This window comes from Sarcophilus harrisii, chromosome 2 (assembly GCF_902635505.1).
Source record: "Sarcophilus harrisii chromosome 2, mSarHar1.11, whole genome shotgun sequence".
NCBI classification, from domain to species: domain Eukaryota; kingdom Metazoa; phylum Chordata; class Mammalia; order Dasyuromorphia; family Dasyuridae; genus Sarcophilus; species Sarcophilus harrisii.
The window spans coordinates 521,548,260-521,560,374 of record NC_045427.1 but is presented as its reverse complement, the minus strand read 5'-3'; the positions used below and the strand labels follow the sequence as shown (position 1 = coordinate 521,560,374).

Below are 12,115 nucleotides of genomic sequence, written 5' to 3'. Positions count from 1 at the left end.
TATTGCTAATAACAGAGAAATTATTACTAGGCATATTGATTTGCTACAGAGAATAGTTCAAGATTTTATAGGAAGCATTAAAGCCATACAACCTGACCCAGAATTTTAAAAGCCTTTGATCGGTTACTTTCCAGAGATTAACTGGGTTGGATTAAGCTAAGGATACATCCCAAGCAATATATAGTCCCCTCCCCCAAAAAAAGTGGTCTTTTATTTTTCAAAATACATGAAAAATAGTTTTCAACATTCACTCCTGTAAAACCTTGTGCTCCAAATTTCTCCTTCCCTTCCCATCTCCTCCCTCCCCTAGACAAAAAACAATCCATATATTATTTCTTAATATTGTCAGTTTTATTAAATGCAAAATTTTAAATGTTTTCACACAGCATGTAGTAGGCTTTCTTAAGTATAAAATTCTGGGTTCACTGATTGTCAATTTCACATATTACAATTAGTTCCTGGTCATCACTTGCATTTATTAAAAAGTCTTATGATCCTGATGGATGTTCTTTGGTATGCTAGTTCTGTCTTTTGCCACTTGATAGTTATCAACTTATCAATAGTTAGTCAATAAACATTGAATTCCTCAACCTGATTTAGCTTTATATCCTCCTTTTAGAGGTTTTACTGGGGTGTGGCTGCTTGCACATGATCAATCTTCTGGGAGTCATAAGTCAGAGTTGGATGGCAGATGAACACCAGAGGTGGATAAGCAACCCTGCAAAGAGCTCAGCAGGCCCTTACACCAGAGCTGCTCATCCCCCCAAACACTCCGTACCCGCCAAGCCGTCGGTGAGGTAGGACGATGTTTATCCCAAATATGGGAAGTCTTCCTATGGTGGAATGGACAGATGAGAACAACTTGTTTCAACTTCCATGAAGCTGGCTGAGACAGCTGCTGGGGAGCACTTGAAGATCCCAGGCATCTGCTTTCTCTGGGCCATCTTCGGAGAGTAAAAGACTTTGCCTTTGCACAACTCTGTGTCACTTAAATCCAGTTCATGTACAAGTCAAGATATCACCCATGATGTCACTACTCCTCTTTGAAAATGATGAATGGGGGCAACTAGGTGGCCCAGTGGATAGAGCACCAGCCCTGAAGTCAGGAGGACCTGAGTTCAAATGTGACCTCAGACACTTAATACTTCCTGGTTGAGTGACACTGGGCATGTCACGTAACTCCAATTGCCTCAGCAAAAAAACAAAAAACAAACAACAAAAAAAAACTAACAAAATGAGTCTCTAGGATTACTTCTATTTCTTTCCAAAAAGGTGACCCCTAAAGAAATAACAATTTGTCAAAAAGAAACCAAAAAAATAAACGAGTAATTCTGGACCATATCAACTGAAAATTCATTATGGAATGAAGATAGTTCACTAGTTTTAAAATTTTACTCCTAAAGGTAGCAAAACAAGTGAGTCCCACCTAAAACTTGTCTAAAAAATTCAAGGGCTCAGACTCTAGTCACCAGAAAAACTGGTGATCCAGTTTTAGCAATTTTTTTGTGAAAGCAGAGAAAAAGCCTTTGCATACTGAATGGAAACAAGGACACAAAAAACAATTTAGAACTCTATAAAACCCATACCAAAAATTATCTAGAAGTAAAAAAGTAGGATAGCAGAAAATAGTACTGGCTAACAGATAGTGCTATATATTATAAAATTGGGTTTTTTTCAAAGTGTGTTCATACCAAAAAATGTTCAAATTAAAATTAATTTTTTATTTAATATCTCAGTGAGTTTGATTACAAAAGTGAGACAGTATTATCAATCTACCCCCTCAATTATATCCCTAGTTACCTCATGAAAAATATAAGGGAAGTCCCATACCCTTTCCATACCCACAAAGGCTAGGCCTTTTCTGATGCAGTTGAGTCTTTACTTTTCATTCTAAAAGTAGACTCATAAATTTTATGCTTAGGAAACATGACAACAAAACAACATATTCCTATGTTTATTACTTTTAAAATTGCTTGAGTGATTCTAAAGAATCAGGATACCAGTATTCATTGATGAAGTCAACAACCAACCATTTCTTAAGTGCCTATTATATGCCAAGCATCATATAATTTTTTTCCCTTTAGATTAGTTTTCCCAGTTTATGTGCAGGGACATGTTTTTTTGCTTGGTGGAATTACAGTAATTTTGATAAAAATTCTAGTCAGTGCTTAAAATCTTATAAACAAGTAGGAAGAAAAATCCCAAGAGACTTTTATTTAAAATATTAAGAGCCTCTGAAAGTAAGGAAAATCACAAATCAGCAATAATGCATACTTTCTCTTACCTTTAAAGTTCAGTCATTTAGCACTTAAGACAAATAATTTTCCTCAAAGCAGAAGAGAAAAAGGGCTCAAGACTTAAAATCAGAAGACCAGCATTAAAGTTTTAGCATATTACTTTCCTATTCTGAGCTTCAGCTTTCTCATCTAGAAAATGGAGATATCAGTTAGGGAATGGCTGAATCAGTTGTGGTGCATGAGTGCAATGTAACATAATTGTTTTATAAGAAATGATGAGCAGGCTTTTTTCAGAAAAGCCTGGAAAGACCTTCATGAATTGATGCTGAGTGAATTGAGTGGAAACAAGAGAACACTGTACACAGTAACAACATTAAGTGATCAACTGTGATAGACTTGGCTCTTTTCAACAATGCAGTGATTCAAGGCAGTGCCAATAGACTTGTGATGAAAAGAGTCATCCACATCCAGAGAGAGAGAACTATGGAAACTGTGGATTGAAACATGGTATTTTCATCTTTTTTTCTTTTTCATGGCTTTTTACCCTTTTGTTTGATTTTTCTTGCACATGTTTAACCTATATCAGATTGCTTGCTGTCTTGGGGAGGGAGAAAAATTTGGAACACAAAGTTTTACAAAAATCAATGTTGAAAACTATTTTTAAATGTGTTTGGAAAAATAAAATACTATTTAAAAAATAAAGAAAGAAAATGGGAATACTAATTGTAATGTTTGCTCTAAAATGTAATGTAATCTGTTGAGGTTTTCTTGGGGTCTCTGGGAGCAGCTTTCATTTCAGTTCAATAATTACTACTAATGCAGCCAGGTGTTAAAGTTCAAATCCTTTATTGTCTCATTCAAAGTCTTGTCTCCTTTCCTGGGGCCCGGTTAGCTTTTTTAGAGGACTACCTCTCTCCTTGATTCCAAAGAGCTTGAGCTCCTGCCTCCTTCTCTGCTCTCTGAATCTCTCTGAATCCAAAGGTTTGTACTTCAATCTCCAATCACAACAAAGGTGGATGATGAAATGAATCTGTCTCAGGATTCGAGAGCTTCTAGTGCACTCGTCTTTTTTTGGCCCTAAGAGCTTCTAGCTTATATGTTCCATATCGAGTATACATCAATCATTATATCACTAGGAAACCATTATTTGTTGTAGGATTAAATCAATGCTAAACTAGATTTAACCATTGTCTCCTCAATTTCACTTGTTTCAAGTTCTGGCCCATAACATCTCCTTGTAGGATTAAAGCAATCATACTGAACCATGATAAATTAGATGACTATTGTCTCTATCAATTCCACTGACTTAGTACCTTGTAAGAATCCTTTGTTTCAAGTTCAGAGTTCTGGCCCATAACAACTAATATTACCAACATTGAAAGGCTTTAAGGATAAATTCTGTATAGAAATGGAAATTGATATTATTACTTCCATGCTATCTACTACAAAGCTCCTGTCAGGAAAGCATTTTGTAAGCTGTAAAGCTATTAAAATAACAATGCTTGATTAATATAAATGTTTTGTCTTAATTTTTTTTCTCAATGACATGTAAAAAATGAAAGGCATTCATTTAAAATTTTGAGTTCCAAATTCTTTCTTCCCTCTCCCCTCCTTCAGAAAACAATTTGATATAGATTATTCATGTGCAGTCATGAAAAATATTTCCCTGTTAGTCATGTTACAAAAGGAAATGCAGAACCAAAAAAGTATGTTTCAAAGTGTATCTGGATCCCATTAGTACTTTCACTGAAAGTACATAGTATTTTTCATAGTAGATCCTTTGGAATTCTTTTAGATCACTGTATTGCTGAGAATATCTAAGTCATTCATAGTTGACAATCATGCAATATTGCGATTACTGTATACAGTGTTCTTCTGGTTCTGCTCACTTCACTTCTGCAACAGTTCATGCAAGTTTTGCTGGTTTTTTCAGAAAGCTTCCTGCAAATCATTTCTTAGTGCACAATAGTATTCTAATCCACTTGTCCATTCCCTAATTGATGGATGTTCCTACAATTTCCAATTTTTTGCCACTATGAAAAGAGCTGCCAGAAATTGAATATTTTATCCTAAAAGTAAACTTAACATATAAAAATGCATTATGAGCTTCTACTTATTAAAAATTTAAGATAAATCGAAAAACAACCTTTTCCTAACTGGAGGATATCTCTCTATATGCTTTCAAAATTGCATTTGACCTCTTTCTGAAGAAAGTTGTCACTAGTAGTATATTCCTTCAGTTTTGTTAATACTAGGAAGAAAAATTTTAAATGTGCAAAGTCTAACTGCTTTTCAAGCAAATGAAGAACAAAAATATGGCACTATTTTCAAACAAGATGCCAAAAAAAAAATGGCAGTGGCACAAAGACTCAAGCCAATCTCCAATGTCACAAATTAGATATAATACCATGTAGTTTTCTGATACAAGAAAGTTATAGCATTAAGAATAAGAATACTGCTTAATATTGATGGCAATGCTAATTATTTATATATGCATATAATAATCTAATAGTCTCCCATCTGGAACTACTTATTACTGACTGAATTTAAGCATATATTTTTTTAGTATTTTTAATTAAATTTCTGTACAACAAAATTAGACCCTAACCATGGTAAATAAACATATTTACACAAATGTACATCCTAGAATTCTGATGAAAGTGAAGGTACATGAGAATATTCTATTCTTCATCTGAACATTCACCATCTTCTGTGGGATCAGGTTGCAAAGGACAAGATCTATGGAAAGAATACAAAGAATTTTAGAAGTTACTCAAGAATCAAATACTTAAAAATAACAATTATAATGCTATCCCTAAAGGGAAATGAAGGCAGCACTGTTGGGTTTTAGTGGCTAGACAGAAAGGAAAAATAAATACTACATCATCAAAAGCTGCACAAAAAATGACAGGTACCTAAATATTCAGTACCCGGCAAAAATGTCAAATTTTAATTTTTTTCTATGATTCAGTATTTCCTCTTCAATAGATACTATAATTCAATATTATCATCTATCTTCTTATTGGACATGTAGCCAAGCATATTGGTACATGAGTGATATGCAGCTTTCTACTTTAGCAATTTATTATTGTCTGTCTAATATATGTTAGACACAAAAGTAATCCAGTTGCAAAGGGCAGTCTATGAAATGGCTTGGCTGGGTTCTGGAAACTAATTATCAGACCTCAAGCAAATCAACTTCATGTTCATTATAACTTTTTCAAAGTAGAGAAATTATAAAACTAAATGTCATGGGGTGGGGGTTGTTAGAGTAAAAACCAAACCAAACCAAACCAACAACAACAATAACAAGTTTCATCTAGACAAACAATTTATTTAGTAGGACATGTTGTTTGTAAAACAAACCTGGTTCAAGGTTGTCAATAATCAAGAACCCAGATAAGCCTTTACCCAGTTAATAGGCAGTTTGGAGGAACGAAAAATGGGATGACAGTTTCAAGATACCAGATTTTTTATTGAAAGAGGGGACTGGGAGACAATGAGGTGAGGGTGAGGGTTGACCAAAGGGGAGTGGAAGGTAATCAGGAGGCACTGAGGAAAAAAGAAAAAGGGAGCGTTTTGTGACATTCTTTAAATTAAGTGTTCTTGGAAGGGGGAATAATTTTGTAACTTCTCCACTCTCAGATTACACATAAGCAGCTGAAACTTAGCTTCACTTAAGTAGTGGTTAAAAAACAAAATAGAGTGAGTCACGTATGTTACTTTTAATATTACAGGGTATCCCATGGGTGGGGAGCTGCTCCTGAAGGCTGAGCCAGCTTGTGTAAATACAACTAACAAGACTTGGCAACTAAGTGTAACAATGGTATCTTTCCAGACTATGGAAAGCCTATAAAATATTTTAGCTTTACAATAATTAAGAATATTGTCTTTTGAGCTACATGTCTTTCTCTAATATGATGGAAGTCACAAATAATAGAAGAAAAAAGGATTGATGACATTGGAACAAAAGTTAACCAGAGTATCTTATTCAGTCCCATAAATCCAATAAATTTGTAAGACTATAATGGCAAGCAAGGAATGATCAATGGGATGACAAATAAGCAGTCTGGGCCTAAGCCAATTATTAGGTCACAATTTATCTTTACCCTCTAGCTTTTCTTGGAACAGTGAAAAGCACAAAAACTTATTTAGGAAATACGGGTCAAATATGCCATTACATAACCCCTACCTCCAATTCATATGTAGAGATAGATAAATCATAAGATGTAAATAAGCAAGGAACATATGTAAAAGTAGCATTTCTTTGTCCAAACCTTTTATTTTTTCATTCAAAAAAATGTTTACAGTTTCATGAGACAGTATTTTAAAATTATTTCTTCATAAATTTTAAATAACTTAGACAAATCTAGGAAGATTTGTACGAAGTGATGCAAAGTAAGCAGACGCCAGAGAATAACATTGTAAACACAAAATAATATTGAAAGACTTAGAACGTTTAAATCAATGCCATGACATAAAATTCCAAAATACAGTGATGAATGTGCTATTTATCTTCTGACAAAAAAAGTGATAACCTCAAAGTACTCAATGAAACATGTTTCTAGACTGGTCCAATGCAGAGATTTGTTTTGGTTAACAGTATATGTCTGATATAAAGGTTTTAGGTTTTTTTCAATTTGGAGTAAAGAGTTGAAAGTAGAGTCTATGGAGATATCAAAAAATTTTTCAAAAGTAAGAAAAATGGTCAGTGAAGCATTTTTGAAAATATATAGAAGAGAACTGGTCAGAAGAAAATATAGTTAAGCAGAACAATTTAAAAATAAGATGTTAAATTTATTATATATTTTAAAAGAAAAGCAAGCTCTTCCTAATTCAGATTTGCAGCTTCACATTATAGAAGAGAACTGGTCAGAAGAAAATATAGTTAAGCAGAACAAGTTTAAAAATAAGATGTTAAATTTATTATATATTTTAAAAGAAAAGCAAGCTCTTCCTAATTCAGATTTGCAGCTTCACATAAAATCTTCTTTCTTGTTCTACTTAGTCTATAGTTTGTGAAATGCTCATCTTATTTGATGTTAAGTTCAGAACAACAACCACAAAATCAAAATCTCTTTCAAAGTAGCTTAAAAAGTATGAAATGGAAATTAAAGATCAAAAGAAATAATTCACATAGAGACTTATAAAATCATAGTAAGACCTGAGACAACCCTATTACAATGCCAGGCTCCAATTCTTAGAGGCAGCTAGTTGTGACAATAGATGGAATGCTGGATCTGCAGTCAGGGAATCTCATCTTCCCAAGTTCCAATATGACCACAGACACTTACTAGCTGTGTGATCCTGTTTACCTCAGTTTCCTCCTCTATAAAATGAGCTGGAAAAGGAAATGGCAAAACACTCCAATATTTTTATCAAGAAAATCTCATATGGGCTCATGAAGAGTCAGACATGACCAAAAAAGGACTAATTTTCTTTAAAAGATTAAAAAAAAGGGGACAATTTGCTAATAATTGACAAATCAAATTGCAATGATATATTTTGAGGTGTTTCTAAGGCTATTAAGATTTACATTTTAGAATTAGTTTAAGCAAGTGAGTGAAAATATTTTGGATCAAATAATTCATCTCATTAGCTTTAATGCAAATTTTAAAACTGCTTAAAATGTTTTCAACCTACCCATTAAATTAAAACTTACTTTCTTTTAGATTTTTCTAGGCCACTACTTCCTGCCTCTGCTTCATCAGGAATTTGATTCTCTTTTTCTGAGTGTCTAGATGACATCCCAAAGAATTCTCCAATTCCTTTCTGCCATGTGGGTGTTGGGCGTACACATACTGGGTTCCCACCTGCATACTTACTTTCAACTGGAAAAGAAAAATGATACATTAGACTTATGAATATCACCTTTACATAAACATGTATTTAATTTCCCGCTTACCTAAAAAATCCCAAAGTACTTTTAGTAACATCTACTTTTCAAAGTCTTTGGGAAATAATATTAATCCCAATTTAAAATGTCCTGCAACAAATGACATACAAAAATGCATACTCAATGAGTCAATTAAGTTTAAAGTGCTAGTCATTGAATGGAAAAATATTTCAGTTATGAAATTGTTATTCAAATAATACTTTTTTCTAACAAAAACACTAAACTAATAAATTTAGCAAAGTCATACAGTTGGGTAGCAAAGAGTAATGGTAGAAGAAAAGCTGGTTTTAGAATCAGGAGACACTTGAAATAGAGCTAGATATGGATTTCCTTCCAACTTTTTCAAAAATTTTAGCTTTACCCATTCTATAAAAACAAATTTAATTTGTGATAAAATAGTAAAAGTGGAGATAATAAAAAAGTAATAAGGCTTAAACAGCTTTTGAGGAACTCCATTTCCTTAAAGTTAATAGGAAGAATAAAATAAATACATTTTAGTTGCAGTTCAACCACAGACTAGCTGAATGATTTTAAGTCAATAAATCTTAGGTTTCTTCCAGTCCCTTTCAACTCCAAAATTCTATTTTCCCATTTACTAAGATAAACTTAGGACATTGATTTTAATTATTCTGCAAACCACAGAAATTGCCATTGGTACCAAAAAAAAAAAAAAAAATGTTTCCACTACTTGCTCCCTTGCATCTATATAGTGATATATTTTTTCAGTTTAAGATTTAATTTAGGAAAAGTCAAGAGTGCTTCCATGATCAAAAGTTTCAACAATTTTGATGTTTGGGAAGCTACTTGGTCTAGTAAAAGAGTACAGGACCTGGAGTCAAAGAAAAGTGGATTCAAATTCTGACTATTTCAATCCTTGTGACCACAACAAAGACTAATTCACTTAAAATCCCCGGGGGCTTCAGTACCCTCCAGTTAAAGAAGGCTAGATTACCTTAATGGTTCAAGTCAATTATACTCTGATCCTAAGAACCCTTAGGGATTGCCATCTGTCCTTCAGATTTCTGGCCTTTTCCATCATCCCTGAAGCTAAACTTTCATTTACATGTTGTCTCTTCTCATTAGATATGGATGAGGCTCCTTGAGAGCAGAAGCTGTCTAGCTATACTTAAACTACTTATTTCCTCAATGCTTAAAGACATAATGGTTGGTACATACTACACATTTAAGGGTTTTTCAATCATTCATTCTTCCATTCACTTAAAAATCAGTTCCAAAGATTACACTCTGAATTGCTCTTGGGTCTCTTTATTCTTTCTCTTCCAAAGGGGGTCCTTCTTTAATTGTTGATTCCACATCAACTGCCTACTGGATGTCTCCAACCAGATCTCCATCTGAAAAAGACTGACTCAATATCTTTTCCCAGACTCAGGTATAACAACTTTTCCTTTTATATTAAAGTCAATGTTATTCTTTTAGTTTCCTTTTCTATCTTCTTTTCACCTTCTGAATAAGATCCTGAAATACTTTCCTCCCCTGTACAACTTCCTGCTCAAGGAAGGCAAAAATCAGCTAGCATTTCCTTTTTATCTTCATGGGCGGGAGGTGAAATATGAATGTCATATTTGAAGGTATGTGACCATACCTCGGTCAATCGAAAACAGTCAAAGGACACAAATCACTATAACCAAGTCAAGTCAGCAAGTATTTAAGCATCTACTACGCCACTCACTGAGTTAGAAACGGGGAATACAGAGAAAAGCAAAAACAAAACTAAACTAAACAAAAAAACCAATTTCCACTCTTGACAAGTTTGCAATCTAATAGGAGAGATAAAACAACTAATAATTATGTGCAAGCAAATTATATAAACGGATCAAACTGGAGATAATCTCAGAGGGAAGGCATTAGTATTAAGGGAACCAAGAAAAGTTATCTGCAACTAAGAGGATTTGAGCTGGGACTTGACTGAGACCCGAGATGAATAAAAACCACATTCTAGGAGTGGAATAGATAATGAACTTCAAGAGATGGCGTTTCTATAGCGCCATACAGACAAAAATATTAGCGACAGAGTTAGAGAGTTTTGCAAAGCCATTAACAGGTTATCTCACTTGCAAAGATAGACTGGATTTAAAAATTATTATCCCCACAAAATACCTCCATAAAAATCCCCACGAAATTAAAAATTCGGGTCATTAACAATGCTTATTGAAATAAACAAACAAAAAAAGGGAGCTCTGGCCACCAAGCCACAAGCTCGGCTCGGCAAACCTGCCCCAGCTCAACCCCGATCCCCACAGGTCTGCAGTCCTTCGGGGGACAGCAGAGGAGTCTTTACCTTTCCGGGACGGGGGCGAAGGCGAGGCGTTGGCGAAGCTGGAGTGACCCAGCGCCTTCCGGGGTGCTCGAGCCGCTACCACTGAGGGGAGAGAGAAACAAGGCGGTGAGAAAGTCGGAGAAGGAGGAGAAGACACAAGAGGAGGAGGAGAAAGAAAGGGGTAGGAGGAAGGGGACCCGACCCTGCAGACTGTCCTGCAGGAGGAAACTCTGGGCCTCCAGCCTCCGGGACAGGTTTTTGGCGCGCAGGCTTAACGGGGTAGCCCGAGTAACTTGCAGCCAGCCCAGCCCAGCCCAGCCCAGCCCCGCGGAATTACCTTTTCGGTAGGAGCCCGGCACGCAGTCGGCCTTAGTCCGCACCATGGCCAAAGCTGGAGGGGATGGAGAAACTACGGGGACCGGGACAAAATCAGCGCACGGAGTTCAGAGATTGCCCAAAGTTGCGCAGCTGGAAAACTAGAACTCCCGCGCGCCCGGCTCCGCCATTTAAACCAGCCGGTTTCCCGCGCCCTGCCTGGGCTCGACACCTCCCCCTTTCCCGTTGGCTCATTCTCCGATTCATGGGCTAATCAACAGCGTCCGGCGATGTAGAAAACAAGACAGGATGAAGAATAGAACCATCCATCAAAGCAGAGAGACTTGTAATTGGTCCTTGTTTCTGGATGGGCGCGGCTTTTCCTGAGAGCCGCGTAATCTTGTCTGTAACATACATACTCAAATACATACATACACACATACATACGAAAAATTTGGTGAAAGTTATTTTTAAAAAGTTATTTAAAAAGCTGAAATGTGAGTTTATTTTTTAAACATTTTATAAATTTAAACAATTACAATTAAATTACAAATTACAATTAAATTTATGATTTGTAAATAACATTGACAAATTACTTATATCCAATTCGAATGTTTACAATTTTATTCTTTTTTCTTAATTTAAAAAAAAAGCCGGCATGTGCAAGACATTTATTTTTATTTAAAGATTACACAAATTTAGTTCAATCAAGATTTTTAAAAACTAATTACTTTTTTTTTAAGTTAGATATGTTTTATTTATTTATTTATTTTTATTTAATAGCCTTTTATTTACAGGTTATATGTATGGGTAACTTTACAGCATTGACAATTGCCAAACCTCTTGTTCCAATTTTTCCTCTCTTACCCCTCACCCCCTCCCCCAAATGACAGGATGACCACTAGATGTTAAATATATTAAAATATAAATTAGATACATAATAAGTATACATGACCAAAACGTTATTTTGCTGTAGAAAAAGAATCAGACTCTGAAATATTGTACAATTAGCTTGTGAAGGAAATCAAAAATGCAGGTGTGCATAAATATAGGGATTGGGAATTCAATGTAATGGTTTTTAATCATCTCCCAGAGTTCTTTCTCTGGGCATAGCTGGTTCAGTTCATTACTGCTCCATTGGAAATGATTTGGTTGGTCTCGTTGCTGAGGATGGCCAGGTCCATCAGAACTGGTCATCATATAGTATCGTTGTTGAAGTATATAATGATCTCCTGGCCCTGCTCGTTTCACTCAGCATCAGTTCATATAAGTCTCTCCAGGCCTTTCTGAAATCATCCTGTTGGTCATTTCTAACAGAACAATAATATTCCATAATATTCATATACCACAATTTATTCAGCCATTCTTCAACTGATGGGCATCCACTCA

General features: G+C 35.1%; 1 protein-coding gene across 1 annotated transcript; it reads right to left on the bottom strand.

The window, feature by feature from the left end:
- Positions 1-3,868: 3,868 nt before the first annotated feature.
- Positions 3,869-10,849, bottom strand: PCLAF (PCNA clamp associated factor). The gene is made up of 4 exons (XM_031955397.1): positions 10,749-10,849; positions 10,433-10,513; positions 7,900-8,068; positions 3,869-4,976 (listed from the first exon to the last, which is right to left on the bottom strand). Exons 1-4 carry the CDS (start codon positions 10,792-10,794, stop codon positions 4,919-4,921), a joined length of 354 nt encoding a protein of 117 aa, XP_031811257.1. The 5' UTR covers positions 10,795-10,849; the 3' UTR covers positions 3,869-4,918.
- Between the last annotated feature and the right edge of the window lie 1,266 nt (positions 10,850-12,115).

Coding starts and splice junctions, on each gene's coding strand:
- PCLAF (XM_031955397.1), bottom strand. CDS start 10,794: ATGGTGCGGACTAAGGCCGACTGCGTGCCGGGCTCCTACCGAAAAG. Junction 10,514..10,748: donor GCCGGGCTCCTACCGAAAAG/GTAATTCCGCGG, acceptor CTCTCCCCTCAG/TGGTAGCGGCTCGAGCACCC. Junction 8,069..10,432: donor TTCGCCCCCGTCCCGGAAAG/GTAAAGACTCCT, acceptor TTTCTTTTCCAG/TTGAAAGTAAGTATGCAGGT.